The sequence below is a fragment of the Brachyhypopomus gauderio genome, chromosome 13 (genome assembly GCF_052324685.1).
Source record: "Brachyhypopomus gauderio isolate BG-103 chromosome 13, BGAUD_0.2, whole genome shotgun sequence".
Taxonomy (NCBI): domain Eukaryota; kingdom Metazoa; phylum Chordata; class Actinopteri; order Gymnotiformes; family Hypopomidae; genus Brachyhypopomus; species Brachyhypopomus gauderio.
The window spans coordinates 13,529,630-13,552,508 of NC_135223.1; the positions used below are offsets into that span (position 1 = coordinate 13,529,630).

A 22,879-nucleotide genomic window follows, 5' to 3' on the forward strand; every position below is an offset into this window, starting at 1 on the left:
CCTGTTGTGAATGCTGGTCCTGTTGTGAGTGCTGGAACTGTTGTGAATGCTGGAACTGTTGTGAGTGCTGGTCCTGTTGTGAGTGCTGGAACTGTTGTGAATGCTGGTCCTGTTGTGAATGCTGGTCCTGTTGTGAGTGCTGGAACTGTTGTGAGTGCTGGAACTGTTGTGAGTGCTGGAACTGTTGTGAGTGCTGGTCCTGTTGTGAGTGCTGGTCCTGTTGTGAGTGCTGGAACTGTTGTGAGTGCTGGTCCTGTTGTGAGTGCTGGTCCTGTTGTGAGTGCTGGAACTGTTGTGAGTGCTGGTCCTGTTGTGAGTGCTGGTCCTGTTGTGAGTGCTGGAACTGTTGTGAATGCTGGTCCTGTTGTGAATGCTGGTCCTGTTGTGAATGCTGGTCCTGTTGTGAGTGCTGGTCCTGTTGTAAATGCTGGTCCTGTTGTGAATGCTGGTCCTGTTGTGAGTGCTGGAACTGTAGTGAGTGCTGGTCCTGTTGTGAGTGCTGGTCCTGTTGTGAGTGCTGGTCCTGTTGTGAGTGCTGGTCCTGTTGTGAGTGCTGGAACTGTTGTGAATGCTGGTCCTGTTGTGAGTGCTGGTCCTGTTGTGAATGCTGGTCCTGTTGTGAGTGCTGGAACTGTAGTGAGTGCTGGTCCTGTTGTGAGGGCTGGAACTGTTGTGAGTGCTGGTCCTGTTGTGAGTGCTGGTCCTGTTTTGAGTGCTGGAACTGTTGTGAGTGCTGGAACTGTTGTGAGTGCTGGTCCTGTTGTGAGTGCTGGAACTGTTGTGAGTGCTGGTCCTGTTGTGAATGCTGGTCCTGTTGTGAGTGCTGGTCCTGTTGTGAGTGCTGGAACTGTAGTGAGTGCTGGTCCTGTTGTGAGGGCTGGAACTGTTGTGAGTGCTGGTCCTGTTGTGAGTGCTGGTCCTGTTGTGAATGCTGGTCCTGTTGTGAGTGCTGGTCCTGTTGTGAGTGCTGGTCCTGTTGTGAATGCTGGTCCTGTTGTGAATGCTGGTCCTGTTGTGAGTGCTGGAACTGTAGTGAGTGCTGGTCCTGTTGTGAGGGCTGGTCCTGTTGTGAGTGCTGGTCCTGTTTTGAGTGCTGGAACTGTTGTGAGTGCTGGAACTGTTGTGAGTGCTGGAACTGTTGTGAGTGCTGGAACTGTTGTGAGTGCTGGTCCTGTTGTGAGTGCTGGTCCTGTTGTGAGTGCTGGAACTGTTGTGAGTGCTGGAACTGTTGTGAGTGCTGGTCCTGTTGTGAATGCTGGTCCTGTTGTGAATGCTGGTACTGTAGTGAGTGCTGGTCCTGTTGTGAGGGCTGGAACTGTTGTGAGTGCTGGAACTGTTGTGAGTGCTGGAACTGTTGTGAGTGCTGGTCCTGTTGTGAGTGCTGGTCCTGTTGTGAGTGCTGGTCCTGTTGTGAGGGCTGGAACTGTTGTGAGTGCTGGTCCTGTTGTGAGTGCTGGTCCTGTTGTGAGTGCTGGAACTGTTGTGAGAGCTGGAACTGTTGTGAGTGCAGGTTTATCTGGAGATTTTACTCATGAACACCATGTGTTAATGCTACATCCTAATAACAGGTTAGGGCTACACAATCACACATGTGAGTGCTACACAGTCATATGTCAATGCTATACCATCCCACGTGTTAATGCTATACCATCCCACGTGTCAGTGCTATACCATCACACGTGTCAGTGCTATACCATCCCATGTGTTATTGCTATACCATCACACGTGTCAGTGCTATACCATCCCACGTGTTAATGCTATACCATCACACGTGTCAGTGCTATACCATCCCATGTGTTATTGCTATACCATCACACGTGTCAGTGCTATACCATCACACGTGTCAGTGCTATACCATCCCATGTGTTATTGCTATACCATCACACGTGTCAGTGCTATACCATCACACGTGTCAGTGCTATACCATCCCATGTGTTATTGCTATACCATCACACGTGTCAGTGCTATACCATCCCACGTGTTAATGCTATACCATCACACGTGTCAGTGCTATACCATCACACATGTCAGTGCTATACCATCCCACGTGTTAATGCTATACCATCACACGTGTCAGTGCTATACCATCTCATGTGTTATTGCTATACCATCACACGTGTCAGTGCTATACCATCACATGTGTCAGTGCTATACCATCACACGTGTCAGTGCTATAACATCACACGTGTCAGTGCTATACCATCACACGTGTAGGTGCTATACCATCACACGTGTCAGTGCTATACCATCTCATGTGTTATTGCTATACCATCACACGTGTCAGTGCTATACCATCACATGTCAGTGCTATACCATCACACGTGTCAGTGCTATAACATCACACGTGTCAGTGCTATACCATCACACGTGTAGGTGCTATACTATCACACGTGTCAGCTACCCACTCACTGCTGCGTTGTGCGTGGTCCAAAACAGGGGTCCTGTGGTCAGAAAGTGACCACCGGTAAAGCAACAGAGAGCAGCGAACACAAACTGCATAACACAGAGCAACAGCTACTCTCTGTACTCCAGCAGGGGTGTTTAACCCAGTTTTTGTAGTGTGTGGTGAGTGAGCATACTCCAGAGACCCACTCCAGACTCATCATTCTGTCACCTTCAGTGTAATCCAAAACAAATAGCTGCAGGGTCTCAAGAGGTGATTCAACATAACACCTCTTTAGTTTTCTTCTCCTGAGTCAGGAATTTCTAGTGTGTGTGTGTGTATGTGTGTGTGTGTGTGATGAGAGAGAGAGAGAGAGAGAGAGAGAGAGAGAGAGAGAGAGAGAGAGAGAAAGAGAGAGAAAGAGAGAGCTGTAACAACCACTGACAGAGTGGAATAGAAGATGTCTCAGTTCATGTTATTTCTAACCTTCCCATGTAAGAAGTGCTACCACTACATGGAGGAGCATCAGAGCGTAGGCCTGTGTGGATCCAACACCAGCCTACCGGCAGAAAGGCAACAGGAGGGGGGAGCAGATAGGGCATGTGGAGCAGTGTGAGGCAGACCAGTGGTGTGAGGCAGACCAGTGGTGTGAGGCAGACCCGCACTCTTACAAACACTGCCTGATTTCTCATCAACAGACCTGTGGAGAACGACGGTCACAACATGATCATTAGTAGTACTAGAGGTTGTTAGAGACTTATTAGAGACTGTTAAAGACATGTTAGAGACTGACAGAGACATGTTAGAACCTGTTTATAGACATGACATAGACTTGTAGACAAATTAATTAGACAGCCTGCTTAGAGACTGATAGAGACATGTTAGAGACTGTTAGTGACACATTAAAGACTGATAGAGACATGTTAGAGACTGATGGAGACATGTTAGAGACATGCTAGAGACTGATACAGAGTGTTAGAGGACCTAATGTATTTCGACTCTCTCTCTCTCGCTCTCTGTGTGCCTGTCTCATTTTCCCCCACAAACTGACCTTCCTGCCATCTCTAATTTGTTGTGGCAGTATTAATTAATGATTTTTGCTTCACGGCTGTTGAAGGGTTGTTTATATCAAGTGTGATTAAGTCACATGGTTCGAATAGAGAGAAGGAAAAAAAAAACCCAGGAGGGACGGCACATGCACACAGCAGGTTGGTGAGCGAGGTCACCTTCACGTGTGCGGAAACACTCTTCATTCACTGGGCCGGCAAAGGAATTACCATGGTAGATTAAACGGAGACCACGCGCACTGCCTGCCGCCATACATCAAATGGCCAGTGTGCGGCCACGGAGCAACGCGAGCAAAGCAACCCCGCACACTCTGACTGAGGCAGCGGGCCAGCCACGGGTCACCCACAGCACCACACACACCCCCACACACACCCAGGAGCCATCTACATACACATATATATACAGCCCCGCCAAACACACTCAAGATCCATCTACATATACACACACACACACAGCCCCACCAACACAGTCAAGATCCATCTACATACGCAAACACACACACACACACACACACACACACACACACACACACACACACACACACACACACACACACACACACACAGCTACGACTCTTCAATACAAGAGGCTATATTTAAATGCCTGGGAGTCACTCTTCTCATAATGCTGTCTTTGATGAAGATCTTCCATCTCCTGCAGTTCACCGTGGAGGCCAACGCCTCTCTGGCCCGAGGTCATTGGTGGTGGGAAAACGCTTTCCACCTCGCAATCTCCGCCCCCTTCGCATGATGCTCCGCCTCCTTCCAGCTAAGCCGGCCCACCAGGAGGACCTGGCACTACTCGTGGGTCTTTTGTCGCAGAGTGGAGAGATTAAGTGGTCAATCAGGTCTGGTGTGCCGGGGTAATGATTCTGCAGCGTAGGACAATGCATGTCTGAATGTGGGATCACCCCTTGACTCACTGCAAGCTAGGACTACATTTAATGAGCAAGTCCCCAACACTACGGCTGACCTGGGACGTGGAGGCAGTGTCTGGGAATACATATTACATCAGCTCTCACACAGCACAGTCAGGGCCCAGCCGAGTCTGGTTTAACTCAGCACATGCTGTAAACTGGATTCAGATTTAACTCAGTCAAAATAGCATACTGTGTTTATATGTCTCGCAGTATATAAAAAAAAACACTGGTGAACCACTGATGTGTCAGCAAAGACATTTTTACATGATTTTCACTTAAAAGCAAACACAAGGAGAAAGAGCGATGAGAGAAAGAGTGACAGAGAGAGAGGGGGGGAGAGAGACAGAATGGAGAGTAAGAAGGAGACAAAGAAAGAAACAAGGGAATAGCGAGAAATGCAGGTAAAGAGGGATGGAGAGAGAATTTTACTATTATTTCTATTATTTATCCCACTATTATTTCCATTATTTCTATTATTATATTATTTCTATTATTTATCTCACTATTATATCTGTTATTTCTATTATGTATCTATTATTCTATTATTTCTTTTATTTATCCCACTATTATTTCCACAATGTCTATTATTCTATTATTTGTATCCTCATTTGTTTACGTTCCTCATTTTTAAATTTTTCATTCCAATGTCAACTATTTTAATTTTCCTTATTAACACAGAGTTCTTAATTTCCTTAATATCGCAAAGGTTCATTTGTGTTGTTTTAGTTTAAAAGTGCTTTAGCAATACTGTAACTGAATATGATCATTGCCAATAAAGCTGACTGAACTGTATCTGAGGAAGTGACAGGAGAGAGAGAGAGAGAGAGAGAGAGAGAAGAGAGAGAAAGAGAGAGAGAAAGAGAGGGAGAGAGATAGAGAGAGAGAAAGAAGACAAAAAAACAGAAATGAAGAAGAATAGAAAGACAAAGAGGAAGTGAAAGAAAGAAAGGAAAAAGGATGGAGAGACAGAAAGACAGGAAGGGGAAGATTACAGTGCCACAGACAGGGACAGGATGAAGGTTCACAGTATTGTTCACATTTGCCTGGGGCAACTCACACTAGAGTAACAGGCTCTTCCCCCTGAGCCCGGCTGCACCAGAACCGCTGGCTTCAGTCCCCCTGAGCTCGGCTGCACCAGAACCGCTGGCTTCAGTCCCCCTGAGCTCGGCTGCACCAGAACCGCTGGATTCCCACTGGACACACAGCTTTTATTCCTCAGCAAAGGTCCCCCTATCTCTCTCTTTTTCCCCACTCTTCCCTTTCATTCGTTCTCTTTCTTTAACCCCTGATTTGACCATTTATCTTCAGGTCACAGCTAACGGGGTTAATAGCCGGCTTTAATATTCCACACACCCTTAAGCTGTAAAATCATTGTTAAATGACAGTGGAAGGGTGTTATAGCTGAAGCATTGGAGACACATGTGTGTGTGTGTGTGTGTGTGTGAGAGAGAGAGAGAGAGAGAGAGAGAGAGAGAGAGAGAGAGAGAGAGAGAGAGAGAGAGAGAGAGAGGAGGGGGAGACAGACACAGAGGGAAAGGGAGAAATGGAGATAGAGATAGAGGAAGAGAGAGAAGGAGAGAGAGGAGAAGAGATGGAAAGAGAAAGGAGGAGAGAGAGAGAGAGAGAGAGAGAGAGAGAGAGATATTTTAGCACTGACAGGTGTGTCGTGTTGGCTGAACTGCCACTACCATAAGGCACTATGGCAAAATGAGACACCTGATAAACAGTGGGACACTCTTCAAATCTGTGCCAATCAGGACACATCACACACACACACACACACACACACACACACACACACACACACACACACACACACACACACACACACACACACACACACACACACACACACAAACCCAGACGATCATCAGGGTGGAACACATCAGTGGTTGCAAACACTGTGTTTGGTGTTTGTTTATCCTTTAGCGTGCCAGACAGACTCAACTGTAGACTGCAGTGTGACTTTCAACAGTTTCCACCAGCGGTCGGCTTTCTGGAACTAAACTGGTGGGGAAATCCTCTTAGCATCCTTTTAGACAGCGTGGCGACAGGCAGGAAGAGCTTCTCCCGGGTAACCGTGTGCAGGTTGTACACGCCCATGTGGGAATGGAAGGACAACATTTACCCTGTGTGATCCCCACAGGCTCGGGGCAGAATACTAACACAATATCGCCCTTCTCAGAACACACACACACACACACACACACACACACACACACACACACACACACACACACACACACACACACACATATGCATGCACCCACGCACACACACACACATATGCACGCACCCACGCACACACACGCATGCAAATACACATACACACACACACACACACACACACACACACACACACACACACACACACACACACACACACACACACACACACGTACATGCAAGAGCACACAACACACAAGAACACAACTACAAGAAAATAACATTTATGTTCAGAAAACCTCGTTTTCACAAGCGTCATGCAAACCAGTAACTTAAATCTAAAACTTTTGTAGACGTTTATGAACAGTGACAGATTGAAGGTGGGGAGACCTCTCCATATGTAGGAAACGGACATTCAACCAAGGCTTACACAGTTCACACACCTGCACACCTCAGTCCTGTACACGGGACAGACTGACACCGATGTTAAAAAATCCCTCATGGTGGTTTCTACCAAAAGCTAATTTCCCACGGGCTGATTGGGGTTTTATTACCAGAGCAGTGGGCTGAAGGTTTGTTTGTCTGGAGATTTGCCCTTTGGTTTTCCATCTCCTTTGGGTACCAGATTGAATTAATGTTTATAGACACTGCCAATGCCACACATGAGGAAACCAGAGATTTTAATACTTTTCCAATTATTGCTCTATAAACAGAGGCGGATAAAGGAGGAGAGGACGTCGTTTTCAGGAGCATGACTACAGCGTCAGGCACACGGCTGCCACCGTCAGTCTCATTTATACTCTTTTTCCATCTGGACAGATCAGTGAGTAGACTCTGTTTACCTTTGGACCCTTAAGGTTTCCTCTCACCTTGCAGTTTCCACACACACACACACACACACACACACACACACACACACACACACACACACACACACACACACACACACACAGTGAGGTTAACATAAGATATGCCGTCCCCCTCCACCTAGAGTAAATGTTAAAGCTCGTGTGCTAACACAAGCCCCTCCCGCTGTGCTCTGTGCTCTGGAGCTCATCTCGGTAAGCCTGTCATCCCGGGCACGCCCCCCCCCCCCCCCCTTCTCTTACCCCTCCCCCCCGCTATTACCCCTCCCTCTTAATTAAGTCTTGGACGACTGCTCAGCGTTTCCAGCGTTCCCGCTGCTTTGGCTATCATGAGTCTCCACGTGGAGCGGGGCAGTTGCCAGCAGCCCTGCTGCCCAGGCTCACCTGGGGTAAATGAGGGCACTTGATCCTGCCGGGCACGTGGGCCGCCCTCGCCTCGGGGGCCTGGCGGATGTTGAAGAGCGCCTGCAGGGCGCCGAGCGCCGCCTGCCTCTTTGCCAGCTTCTTGCTGCGTCCCGAGCCCTCGAATATCCTGCCGTCAACGCGCACTGCCATGATGAAGCAGCGGCGGCCCGCGGCCCGCTGGGCCAGGCAGGCGTAGCGAGCGCCGGGCCGCAGGTCGTTCAGCAGCACCACGGGACTGGGCGGGGGCGGCTCGGAGGCGGGCGGAGGGCCGGCGGAGGCGAGCCGGGGCCCGCCCTGTTTCGCCTGCACCACCATCAGGTCCAGCGAGTGGCGCAGGCAGAGGGCGCTGGAGAGCAGCTCCGTCTCGGCCGAACGACAGCCGTCGGGCTCGAACCCCTTGAAAAGCGTCCCGGGGAAGTCTGCGCGGTCGGAGGTGAAGTCGTCCGCGGGGTCGCCGCCTCCGCCCATGGCCAGGTGGGCCTGCGGGGCGTTGGGGAACTGCACGAAGGAACGGAGGGCCAGCTCGGCCGCGCGCATCTTGGCTTTCTTCTTGGTGGGGCCCGTGCCCTCGAAGGTCAGCCCGTTGACCTCGACGGCGATGGAGAAGAGTGGCGCGTGCACGGGGCCCGTCTGTGAGACGGTGCGGTACTGCAGGCCCGGCCGTAGCTCGTTCAGCTGCACCAGGGCGTTCTTCGGCGCCTCCGACCACGCCCGCGCTCTGCACCACAGCTGGACCTTGCACGGACGCCCGTTATTGTCCTCCTCCAACGGCCGCTTCCGTTTCAGACGGGACGTCCCGCCCCGGGTGGAGTCGGGCAGGAACAGGGACGGCTGGTCCGACGGGACCATAGCACAGTCCTCCAGGTTACCCGTGTTACGGTTCTCTTTGACTTCTGCACTGCTGGTACCTGACAGGGGAGAAACAGGCACAACTTAGAGGGATGATGTCACACAATGTCAAGGCCTCAGTGCAGTTCACAGGGTGAAACCTTTCCACAGGCTTTGATTACAGTTCACAGTATAACACTGCAACAAAGACACAGGTAGACAGTTAGGCACCTTCTGACAGCTGAAGTCACGTGCTTGTATTCTGCACATTAAAATCAGTCTAGCTCCGAAGTCAACACATCTATAATTTCCAATATTTATGAATATTAAACCAGCACCAAGTCATTGTATAACAGATGTGGAAAAAACGTGTTGGCTGTGTAGAGAGATTGTCAAAAGATAAAAGAGCAAGTGTAATGCTCTTTTCATGACATCAAATACTGTCTCCACTAATTAATCATTTTGCAAAAGGCACATTATACTGTAAATGTTAATACTGTTCCTGTGTTTGCTATACATATTAAAGCCCATATTTTGAGACCAAGAATATCCATCGCTAAAACAAATGTCACAAATCCTGGAATCCTGAAAACCCAATATACATTATTGTATATATTATAAAGTATGCTTTCTACTACTTTTATCTATAGTAAAAGAGTAGGTAATGAGAACAACATTTTAAACTACAATCAACAACGAGGTTGGCTGTCATGTTAAACAACAACAGCGAAAAATCCCAACAAAAAATTTGAAAAAATAAGAAAGAAAATATCTCATGGGCTCGAGTGGTCCCGTCTTATAAAAGTGTTTTAAAATCCACGGACAAATCCTTTCAAATGGGACATTATCTGCTAAATCGCCCGTAATCTGCCACTAAATTGGCTTTGGGGTCTGTGCTTAAAGTGGGTCCCATTTGTCCTGTTTTCTGTGCTAAGCAGCAATCCCCCTGCATCATCGAGGGGAGCAGAGACTGTTTCTGATTTCCTGGAAGAGCAGAGGGTAAGATAAAGGTCGGTTTCACATGGAGACTTTTGAGGCTCCCCTTCTCCCACAGCTCCTACACCTCCTACACCCTCTCAGACCTCCTACACCTCCTACACCCTCTCAGACCTCCTACACCCTCCTACACCCTCTCAGACCTCCTACACCCTCCTACACCCTCTCAGACCTCCTACACCCTCCTACACCCTCTCACACCTCCTACACCTCCTACACCCTCTCAGACCTCCTACACCTCCTACACCCTCTCACACCTCCTACACCCTCTCAGACCTCCTACACCCTCCTACACCCTCTCAGACCTCCTACACCTCCTACACCCTCTCAGACCTCCTACACCTCCTACACCCTCTCAGACCTCCCACACCTCCTACACCCTCTCACACCTCCTACACCTCCTACACCCTCCTACACTCTCTCAGACCTCCCACACCTCCTACACCCTCTCAGACCTCCTACACCCTCTCAGACCTCCTACACCCTCCTACACTCTCTCAGACCTCCTACACCTCCTACACCCTCTCAGACCTCCCACAGCTCCTACACCCTCTCAAACCTCCTACACCTCCTACATCCACTCAGACCTCCCACAGCTCCTACACCCCCTCAGACCTCCTACACCCCCTCAGACCTCCTACACCCTCCTACACCCTCTCAGACATCCCACAGCTCCTACACCCTCTCACACCTCCTACACCCTCTCAGACTTCCTACACCTCCTACACCCTCTCACACCTCCTACACCTCCTACACCCCCTCAGACCTCCTACACCTCCTACACCCTCTCAGACCTCCTACACCTCCTACACCCTCTCAGACCTCCTACACCTTCTCACACATCCTACACCTCCTACACCCTCTCACACCTCCTACACCTCCTACACCCCCTCAGACCTCCTACACCTCCTACACCCTCTCAGACCTCCTACACCTCCTACACCCTCTCACACCTCCTACACCTCCTACACCCTCTCACACCTCCTACACCCTCCTACACCCTCTCACACCTCCTACACCTCCTACACCCCCACAGACCTCCTACACCCTCCTAAACCCTCTCACACCTCCTACACCTCCTATGCCCCCTCAGACCTCCTACACCCTCTCACACATCCTACACCTTCTACACCCTCTCAGACCTCCCACAGCTCCTACACCCTCTCACACCACCTACACCCTCCCACACCTCCTACACTCTCTCCCACCCTCACACAATTGCTAAATCCTCACACTCTCCCTCACCCTCTGCCACCCCCCACACTCTCACACCTCCCACACCTCCTAAACCAGGGGTACTCAACTAAATTTGTCCGCGAATGTAAGTTGTTGAGCGGGGGTGGCAAACGTAACACTCGTGACGGAGTTTTTTTTTCCATAGCCCTGAAATAAATGCTCCGGTTTTTTTTTTGGTCCGTATCCAGTTAATCAGGAATGAGATTGGGTCCGGACAGGACTGCGTTCGGGCCCGGATCCGGACCGCGGTCCGCCAGTTGAGTACCCCTGTCCTAAACACTCCATAAACGCTGTAGTTGTAAGACTTACTCAAAGTGTCCTCGTCCTCTGTGCTGCCTGGTACGGGACTCATGGACTTGAAGGGGACAATCAATGCAGACAGCATGCTACTTACTTTTTCTGGAGAGCACAAACACACACACACACACACACACACACACACACACACACACACACACACACACACACACACACACACACACACACACACAAGAAAGAATGATGAGCTGATTATGAACATTCAGAATAATACTAAAACCATAAAAAGTAACGCTGAATTTATACTGCATGTCCATAAAGAGTTTAAGAGTTTATTACATATTACATATTAGTAGGAGTGTAACACAGAAAACTGCATTATTTAAACTCGTCATAGTCCCTTTCCAGCCCAGTTCATGCAAAGGATCAGTTTCACTACATTAGCCATAATTATAACTGCTCATAACAGCTTACATCAACACATCTAGCATGACACGGGGCTACTGAATCACTTGACAGTGCCGTTCACAGCAGCAGTGCAGACCCGACTTCTGAGGGGGTTCTGGTTCTGATGAACCAAACAGTGCTGACAGCCCCACTCCCCTACATCTAGCAGGTGTGTGTGTGTGTGTGTGTTGTTTACACTGAAGGCTCTTATTATGCCCACAGGCTGCTGTTCTGAGTTGAGGGCAGAGGAAGGGAGAGACAGACAGAAGGCCCGGCCTCCATAATTACAGCCCTCTGTGACCCACCATGGCCATAATGATCAGGAGCTCTAAGGATCTGACAACAGACAGGAGAAATGAAGAGGGATATCACTGGAGACAGAGGAAGGGGGGCAGACAGAGAGAGAGAGAGAGAGAGAGAGGGAACGAGAGAGAGGAGGAGACAGGGGGAGAGTGAGAGGGAATTAAAGAGAAGGAGAGAGGAGGAATAAGCTGACACTATATTAGCTCACAGTATGAGACTCTGCTGTTTTTCACCGGCATTTTACTTTTTAACGATTGATTAAAAACTGCAGAATTATGCATGCTGATCCAACAGTTTTGGACCGGGAATCCAACAGATCTCAAATACTCTTGACTGGGAAGCTGATACTATTTACTCTACAAAGACACTGTATTCTATATTAGACACATTAGTACTAGATAAAAGCCACTTAATAAAACAATTAAATGTAGCATTTCAGGAAAACTTTGGGTCTATGGTTTTAACTGCAAGAGCTGAAGAAAAGACAAATATTCATAATATAATCTTTATCATGGCTGTGTGCATGTGTGTGTGTGTGTATGTGTGTGTGTGTGTGTGTGTGTGTGTGTGTGTGTGTGTGTGTGTGTGTGTGTGTGTGTGTGTGTGTGTGTGCGTGCGTGCGTGTGTGTGTGTCAGAGAGAGATCTTTTAGAATCCTAAAAGGTATTTAATGTATTTTTTATCATGCTTTTGTGCCTATAGTCCACGGCAACTACTCCATCTCCTCTATCATGTGTGTGGGTCAGCCAGACAGATGGGCTCTGGCACGATGGCAGCCAATGAGGTGGCAGCCAATGAGGTGGCAGTCAATGAAGTGGCAGCCAATGAGATAAGGACTGATGAGATCACAGCTCCAACATGACTCCACCTACAGTGGGCTGAGTGACCCAGAAACGACCCAGCAGGATTGAGAAACAGCCTAGATTGGGAAACAGCCCAGAACTTTGATTGTCCCCCGTCGATCACCCCACTGGGGTGGGGGGGTGAGAAAGAGAGAGAGAGAGAGAGAGAGAGAGAGAGAGAGAGAGAGAGAGAGAGAGAGAGAGAGAGAGAGAGAGAGGAAAGAAAACCCAACAATCTGAAGCAGTCTCACCTATCAGCAACCTTAAGAAATCCTTCCTGCTTGACTGAAACGTGACCAGACCCAGGCAGCCCGGATTCTGACAACTTGTAATGTGTTGAGTGAGATAAGGACCAAGAATCCAATTACTTCTCTTTCCCAAGCTGTAGCCAGGATGCTCTCTCTCTCTCTCTTTCTCTCTCTCTCTCTCTCTCTCTCTGCTTCTCACACTCTACCCTTTTCCATCAGGAGTGAACAGCTTTTCTAGGTCAAACACAGAACAGTTAAAATGCTGAATGTCAGCACACAGAAAGGAAGATACGGCACTTCCATTGTTAACTTCCTGTGTGTCACTTCCTGAATTATGGCTGCAGGGGGATTCATCGATGCTCTTGATGTCATCTTCCAATCAAAGTGCTGAGACAGTCTTTCAGCTTCAAACACTGTTTGGGTGATGATCGTTAGCCAGCCACTGGCTCACCCCTTGCATGTGAGGACTGGGGCAGAGACAGCCTCGCGTGTAAGGGCCGATGTAGAAGCAGCCTCAGTGCCGATGTCTCTGACAGAAGCCCTGCAAACTGCGAAAATATCACAGACAGCCTCGTCCCAACGATTAGATAGGTGGCAGACACTGACACAAACCAAGACTGCATCCTTCACACCAGCTCTGAAGATCTGTGTTCACCACACACGGACCCCAGTCCGCTTTTCTCACCGCAGGAGGAAACAGAGATAAAGAGATACTAAACAACACATTTCCGTGGGGTCTTTACCTGCTCCAGGGCCAAAGCTATTTAGAACCATCATGTTTAGGGATCAAAGAAAGTGTTTCATCAGGCTTTGAGTCTGTAACAACAAAGTGATGTCTGGACAAACCCCCAAGTAATCTAGAATAAATAAAACATTTATGACAACGGATTGGAAGAAACACCACACGGACGATACAGAAATCTCTGCACGCCTGCAAAAGATAAACATGACCACACACACACACACACACACACACACACACACACATACACACACACACACACACACACACACACACACAATGTCCCGTTATTGGTTATTATAGGTGGTGTTTCATCACCCTCAGGAACTACAGCAGCATACCCTCCTAGCCTGAGCGGCAGACCACCACCCAGACCAGGCAGAAGCACATGGCATGTGGTGGGGGGGGGCAGTGTCACTCCTTCTCACAGGGTTGGGGGGAGGGGGGGATGAGAGTGAATTTAGAAGGAGAGAAAAGTAAAAAGGAGAAGGCAGGTGAAGAAAGGAGAGGTGTGGAGGGGTGGCAGACAGGCTGTTCCTGCTGGCGACAGGGAGAATAATGCACTCTTCCTTTCATTCTCTCTCTACGCCACAAAGCATCAGTGAAGACTGCACTGTGTTGTGTTCGTGTATGGGATCTGATTTCTGTCAGATCTCTGAGGTAAACATAAACCTTAATCACTTGCTGGGGCAAGGCGGCTGTGCACACACATGGGGGCAGGGTGTTCTGTCGCTTAGAGGTGTCAAAACTTCACACCGCTGTGTCCACCACCCTTACGTTTCAAACTTTTCTTTTCTCAGTAAAGCTTAATGCTAAGCAAGACCTGTCCAACCAGCATCACTGCAGTTTACTTCAGTAAAGAGGCCATGTAGCTTTATGGATACATGCTGTGTTAACTTTTATATGAACAAAATATAAATATTAGTCAGACAAGCTAGCATAATGCTAAGATTACGGTTAAGGACTCCTGCAGATTATGGTTAGATGTTAGCCTTATGAACACCAACATAATGTGTAGTTTTGCCTTTTATTCTGATAAAAAGTACTAAGTTGTAAGGTGCAGCATAATATCAAAGGACATTTTGCTGGTCAGAGGTCAAGCCTGGTCTGACATTACAGCTGTTTTTTTTTTTTTGTAGGGAAATCAGCAAAGAGCATTGAGACTAAATTACAGATCGACTAGTTTGTCACAATGCCACTGTGTCTATGCTGTGAGCACTGGATGATTCAAGGATGTTCTAGTGCACTTTCACCAGCCTTTAACACCACTCTGTGTCATTGCTCTGACAGCCCGGAGAACTCCAGCTATGTGGTCTGTGGTTGGAGGTTAGATCGGGTGATGCTTACAGCTGATGAGCTGTGTGGAAGTTGAAACCTCACCATCTGTTTTCCATGAGGTCACTCCCCTCCCCCAGCCAAGGGCCCATGTCATAATCCAATTCATCCAACCAGTAGTGAACTGTGTCCACACACAATCAATCACATAAAGAAAAAAATTGCATAATATACCTGCACAATTGGGTCTCTATATGTCTGACTCCACCCACACCCCTCATCCCAATAACCGTGTAATTCAATATAAAAATTGGCTACACATTTAAAGAATACATCTCTACGCTTTTCTGTATCTTCTTTTAAAAAATAGTTTTTAAAAAATGTTGGCAGCACTGCTGGCAACCACGAGTAATCTTTACATTGTCGCTCCGTCTTTACGTCGTCTCTTTGTCTTTACGTCGTCTCTCTGTCTTTACGTCGTCTCTTTGTCTTTAGGGCGTCTCTCTGTCTTTACGTCATCTCTTTGTCTTTACGGTGTCTCTCTGTCTTTACATCGTCTCTTTGTCTTTACGTCGTCTCTTTGTCTTTACGGCGTCTCTCTGTCTTTACATCGTCTCTTTGTCTTTATACCGTCTTTGTCTTGGTCATCTCTTTTGTTATTCACATGTCTTTGTTTTTTGGACATGCCCCCCCCCCACACACACAGATATTTCCACAGGTGGTGTGGTGATAATTCTTCATTTATGTCCTTTAAAGTTTAAACCCTGTTTGATTGAACCCTGTGGTGGGTGTTGTTGACACGTTGGGTTTCTTTCATTTGCGTTTGTGTGCATTATTCGTTTTCATTAAACCCCTCAGTTTCAAACTCACACTTGTTTCCTTGCTTTTGATGCCGTTCTTCACCCATGATGTTTGTGTTTTATTGCTTTTTGAACAAAGTACATTAAATTGCAATTTATTACATTATGACTGAAACTACAACACTGGTAAAAAAAAATAGAGTCTTGATTGAAAGGCCTGCGTTATGGTTCCAATTGGTGACCAAGCATGTCCAGTGCACCATATGGAAATTAATGTTGTGTCCCCGTTAATGCCGTGGGCATTCGTTTCTATTGTTTCCTTGTCCCTTTGCAGTCACTTCGTTAACTCTCACTTGCGGCACAGAGAACGCTGGACCACGCGTGTCTCACACAAGCATAAAGAAGCACTAGAAACCCTCTGGCCAGATTTACCGTAAAAAGCTTTTTAATGTCATGGCACTGCAGCGTGATGCTGGGGGAGGAATGAATAAATATGGATGCATTAGCAGCCAAAAGGGGCCGCATGGTCACAGGTGGTCCTGACGTTAAGAGCACGATCAGAACCGTCCCGGCTCCTGCTCCGCTCCCCTCTTACAAACGCAGGTAGAGGAACAGAGTGCTGTTCTGATCTCCCCACACCAAGTCATCTCCCCGTCGCTTTCATGGGCTGGCAGGTGGCCCCTTCGTTTAAAGCCCTCTGCTCTCCTCACCCGTACCGGGTCAAGCTCACTCAGAGTGGCTGTGTTATCGCACCAATAAATAACCCAAAGCACTCTGGGCGTGGATGCGTTCTCAGTGGAATATGCATGAGTGCCCTCATCAAAAGGTGGTAGCGTGCTAAAACCAGCTCCGTGTCGCAGCCAAATGTGGATGCTATTCTGAAAAACACACCGTCGGAATGGAAGAGAAAGGGAAAAAAACTGAAAAAGAGATGATAAAATGCACGAGCGCGTGAACTGGGGTGCAGAGCATTGTGGCATTCTTCGCTTTTCCCTGTCTTAATCTCCCTGATGCCCAACACACGGCCTCTCTGCCCTGGACTGGTTCAGGACTGGTCCTGCCCTGGACTGGTTCAGGACTGGTCCTGCCTGGCATCTGGAAACCTCCCGGCTCCTTTACATGAAGGCAAAGAACACTGCCTTGCTCGAAAGTTGGAGAAACAAGGCAGATTTCAAAGAGCAACAACAGACAAGTTCATGAGACTTCTGGAACGTCGAGGATAGAAAAGAGTGCAGGTTTGCAACGCGCTCCTCCCAACACCATCACAAACAACAACTACCGCAGGTCTCAGTGCAATAACCCTGTTATTAGAGCGTGACGTTGCCGACAGTAACCAGGCTCCAGACTCCAGGAATGGCGGAGTGGTGTCCTGTTTGTTTTTAATCTACAGCAAACACACCCATTCATCTCCTCTGGGAGCCGTGACCGAGCATCGGCCAGATCTGCCTCATCACACTCTCTCTGTCCGCTCACACCTCCAGCCAACATCACCCCTTTCTATGTCCTTGGCCATATCATTTTCCAGTCCCCCAAAACATGCTCACACACACGCGTACATGCCACTGATTTAATTTCTCCCACTCTAGCATGTTTCTGTCTTTCCCTCTCCAGTTTTTATTTCTTTCTTTTCATGTTCTCTTATTCTGTTTCTCTAATGCTGCTCGTAGCAGTAGGCCCTGTCTGGGTTTCTCCTGGATCAATCTTCTCACCTCTCTCCACTTGATCTCTGCTGTTGTGGCTGTAACAATTCATCTGCATGTGTTTACCATCTTCCATCTCTGTCTGTCTCTCATATTTAATTTTGGAAGTCTATTTCCATACATATTCTTACATCTGCCACCACGGCACACATAACCAGCCCCGGTGGGTTTCTTCGGGTTTGTCGGGACTGTAATTGCCGGGCCGCTGGTTCTGCTGGTTCTCCTCTGGCCCATATGGGGCCTGGGCCTGTATTTTCATTCTACCCCATCGCCTGTTCCATACCACAGCTCCCACCACATCTGTTATGCAGTGCAAAGCATCTCTTCACTCATCTGTTATGCATCTCCTCACTAATTTGTTTGTCAGTACGTATTGAAAGCACGATCTGTCATTCTGCCATGCTTTGCTTGCGCCGTGATGTTCGTAGTCGTGGCGAGTCATACGTTTCTGCCTCCCGCCTGGGACGCCTCGAGAACAGCGGCCGCCTGACGTCGGAAAAATAAAGGCAGAACAAACCAAAGCAAACCCCAGTGAGAGAGAGATGAGAAGTGCTGTATTAATGCAGCGTCCACTCCACTCTCACGGGGCCGAGCAGACACGCAGCCTTCCAAATCGATTCTGCATTTTGAAAAAAAAAGAATAAAAAAAAGCATTTGTTTCAATTGTAAGGAAGACGAACCCCTTCCAGTGGGCACTGGGAGAATGTCAAATAGCTGCTTCCATCATTGATTAGACTCATTTCATAACTGCAGTTATTAAAATGTCATGGGAGGAGACATGGCCTCTTTCAAACGCGCCTGCCGTGCCGCGCGGGTAAAGAGCATGCACGCTGTGCAGAGGCCGGAGACAATCGCAATCAAACTAAAATACTGCTACAGCACTTCTGATGAGGAAATATTAACCTGTGTGTGTTCATGTGTGTGTGTGTTCATGTGTGTGTGTGTTCATGTGTGTGTGTGTTCATGTGTGTGTGTGTTCATGTGTGTGTGTGTTCATGTGTGTGTGTGTTCATGTGTGTGTGTGTTCATGTGTGTGTGTGTTCATGTGTGTGTGTGTTCATGTGTGTGTGTGCAGCTTGTAGATAAAGACTTTCAATTGTTGCTCTTTCAGTTGTCCTTTTCTCCTGCACTCTGTCTTTATCTCTCTCTCCCTGTCTCTCTCTCTTCCCTTTCTCTTTCTCCCTCTCCGCTGTCTCATCCCCATGTCTTTTCACCTTCTCTCCTTCTCCCTCATCCCTCTCTCTCTCTCCCCCCTACCTCCAGTCCTCCATTACTTTTTCAAATCCCACAGCAAAACTGCGATAAATGTGAACTGACAGTTCATAATATCCTATTTCCAATTCTGCGTGCTGCACTAAGTGTGATTCAGAGTCAATTAATGAAGTATTTGATGTTGATACACAGAGACTCCCGATTCAGGCTGTGCTCACCAGGACCGGCTGAGCAACAAAAGGTAGCCATCCTGACACACTGCTAACACTGGACACCATAGGACAGATCACAACCAATGAGAAAAATACTGAATATATATATTCACAGGCGTTCCCATGCCGATCAGTTGTGCAAAAAAAGGTGTCCTGAAATTACACGGTGCATAGGAATGGTGCATGATGGGGTTTTTTTTTAGAAAAGCAGACATGATATATAAACAACCCCCCACCACCCAACATGGTAAAACATCTGATAAGGAAGGAGTCAGATAAGCCGCCAGTGATGTGGGATCTGAAAGGCGATGTCTGCTTGGAGAGAACTACACCATCACTCATCAAAGGCTGGTGTCATACACGCACAGCCAGGTCAGTGGCTGGACTACACTTCCCAGCATGACCCTGACAAATCACACACAGCTCTCATTACGCACACCAACAGCTCATGTTCTACATAATTGCATCTCCTAGTCATCACACACACACACACACACACACACACACACACACACACAGAGCCTGTGTTGGTGCAATAGGCCATTCGGGGTGAAACATAAGAAGAGTGGTTGAGTTACTCAGCTCAGTTCCTGCAAATGGCTGAGGACACGCATGCACACACACTCACACAAACACACACACACACACACACACACACAAACGTGGCATTGATGTCACACTGAACAAGATTGTGTACTTAAAGCACTGAATAAGTAAGAAGACCAGAATATTCACATACACATTCCCAGAATATTCACTCACACTCACTTTCCCAGAATATTCACACAGACATTTCCAAAATACTCTCACACACATTGCCACAATGTTCACACTCACATTCCCACAATGTTCACACACACATTCCCACAATGTTTACACACACATTCCCACAATGTTCACACACATTCTCACAATGTTCACACACACATTCCCACAATGTTCACACACACATTCCCACAATGTTTACACACACATTCCCACAATGTTCACACACATTCTCACAATGTTCACACACACATTCCCACAATGTTCACACACACATTCCCACAATGTTCACACACACATTCCCACAATGTTCACACTCACATTCCCACAATGTTCAAACACACATTCCTACAATGTTCACACACACATTCCCACAATGTTCACACACACATTCCCACAATGTTCACACACACATTCCCACAATGTTCACACTCACATTCCCACAATGTTCACACACACATTCCCACAATGTTCACACACACATTCCCACAATGTTCACACACACATTCCCACAATGTTCACACTCACATTCCCACAATGTTCACACACACATTCCCACAATGTTCACACTCACATTCCCACAATGTTCACACACACATTCCCACAATGTTCACACACACATTCCCACAATGTTCACACACACATTCCCACAATGTTCACACTCACATTCCCACAATGTTCACACACACATTCCCACAATGTTCACACTCACATTCCCACAATGTTCACACACACATTCCCGGCTCTCCTTCACCCCGGGCTCCTCTCAGTGCTGCAGCACAGGGGTGGGGTGTAGGCCTTATACTGCACACTTCCCCTCCACTGACCTGAGCCAGAGATCCAAACACCCCGGTCACACTCACTTCCTTTCTCCACCAGACCAGATGGATTTCAGATTTTATAAACAGATGTCAACCATTAGGAAAGTAATTAAACAGAAGAAAGAAAACAAAAGAAAGGTTTCGTCTATCATTTTAGCAAAGAAAGAATTTTGTAAAAAAAAAAAAAATAGCCCCAGGTGACAGAACACACACACTAGCTGACCTTACGACAGCTGAAAACTCATCTCCTCATGATCTCAGACGTCTTCATCTCATCTCAGCTTTTGGAGCATTGATCCAGCTCTAAAGCTCTTGCGCCAATCTCCTTAATTACTGAGGTATGTTTCAATTAAAAGGATTATACCAAGCACACAGAGGAGCACAATTATGATGAGTTATGTAAGAATATTAGCATGGTTGAGGAGTCATATGCTGAGGGGAATGGAATAACAGTCTGGTTGGTTTGGGGCAGGAAGCACCCATTAATGGTACCAGTACAGCCACATACATTTGATATATTCATATTTCAATTTTGGATTTTTGTAATTTTATATATATATATAAAATATATGAACAAAATATTGACACCATTAACTCAAAGATTTTGATGAACATAATGTCACAGACCTTCTCTGTGTGCCCCCACCTGGTTGTTTGTCATCTAGTATAATGACCTGAACTCCATTACTGATTGAGTCTGAGAAGCCCTGATGAAGGTGTGGGATAAGGGGGGGATTTGGAGTGTAAGCTGACCATGGCCAGTGTCATTACGAGGTGAGATATTAATACCCAATTAACAGAGACACAAAAGCTACTGTTCCCTAGGGCTATGTGGCTTCAGTGTTCAGCCCTTCCTCTCTCTCTCTGTCTCCCTCTCTCATAATCTTTCTCTCCCCATCTCTCTTTCTCTCCACATCTGTCTCCATCTTTGTTAATTCTCCCATCTCTCCTGCCACTTCACTCTAATGCTCATCACCCTCACTCTGTCCCCATCACCCTCAGTCTCTCCTCCATCACCCTCACTCTCTCCTCCATCACCCTCAGTCTCTCCTCCATCACCCTCACTCTCTCCTCCATCACCCTCAGTCTCTCCTCCATCACCCTCAGTCTCCCTCCATTACCCTCAGTCTCTCCCCATCAACCTCAGTTCCTCTCCCTCACTCTCTCCTCCATCACCCTCACTCTCTCCCCCTCCATCACCTTCACTCTCTCCCCTTCCATCACTCTCACTCTCTCCTCCATCACTCTCACTCTCCTCCATCACCTTCACTCTCTCCCCCTCCATCACCCTCACTCTCCTCCATCACTCTCACTCTACTCCATCACCTTCACTCTCTCCCCCATCACCCTAAGTCTCTCCCCCATCACCCTAAGTCTCTCCCCCATCACCCTCACTCTCTCCTCCATCACCTTCACTCTCTCCCCTCCATCACCCTCACTCTCTCCTCCATCACCCTCACTCTCTCCTCCATCACCCTCAGTTTCTCCCCCTCCATCACCCTCACTCTCCCCCTCCATCACCCTCACTCTCCCCCTCCATCACCCTCACTCTCTCCTCCATCACCCTCACTCTCTCCTCCATCACCCTCACTCTCTCCTCCATCACCCTCACTCTCTCTCCATCACCCTCACTCTCTCCTCCATCACCCTCACTCTCTCTCCATCACCCTCACTCTCTCTCCATCACCCTCACTCTCTCCTCCATCACCCTCAGTCTCCCTCCATCACCCTCACTCTCTCCTCCATCACCCTCACTCTCTCTCCATCACCCTCACTCTCTCCTCCATCACCCTCACTCTCTCTCCATCACCCTCACTCTCTCTCCATCACCCTCACTGTCTCCCCCTCCATCACCCTCACTCTCTCCTCCATCACCTTCACTCTCTCCCCTCCATCACCCTCACTCTCTCCTCCATCACCCTCACTCTCTCCTCCATCACCCTCACTCTCTCCTCCATCACCCTCACTCTCTCTCCATCACCCTCACTCTCTCCTCCATCACCCTCACTCTCTCCTCCATCACCCTCACTCTCTCTCCATCACCCTCACTCTCTCCTCCATCACCCTCACTCTCTCCTCCATCACCCTCACTCTCTCCTCCATCACCCTCACTCTCTCTCCATCACCTTTACTTTCTTTCTTCTCCCAGCCTTTCACTCAATTTACCCTCAATTAGGTAAATTGGCATTCCCTGATTCCCTGACAAAATTCTCCCTCACTGTGTGTCTGTCTCTTCATGTCCATTAAAAAGCAGTTGTCTGAGTGTGTGTGCATGAATGTGTGTGTGCTTGTATGCCCAGTGGTGGATGGTGCTCTGCCACTAGGGTCTGTCCTCTCTCCCCTTCCTACACCCCATTCAGTCCCCCAGGGGGCTGTGGATCCCGGTTG

At 48.1% G+C, this 22,879-nt stretch overlaps 1 protein-coding gene across 1 annotated transcript in view; it reads right to left on the bottom strand.

The window, feature by feature from the left end:
- The window catches only part of adarb2 (adenosine deaminase RNA specific B2 (inactive)), a 141,076-nt gene that overhangs the window by 50,521 nt on the left and 67,676 nt on the right, over positions 1-22,879 (bottom strand). Inside the window, exons 2-3 of the mRNA XM_076971218.1 lie at positions 11,177-11,266; positions 7,787-8,715 (exon numbers count right to left, since the gene is read on the bottom strand). Coding sequence (XP_076827333.1) covers positions 7,787-8,715; positions 11,177-11,266 — 1,019 coding nt within the window. The remainder of the gene's footprint in view (positions 1-7,786; positions 8,716-11,176; positions 11,267-22,879) is intronic.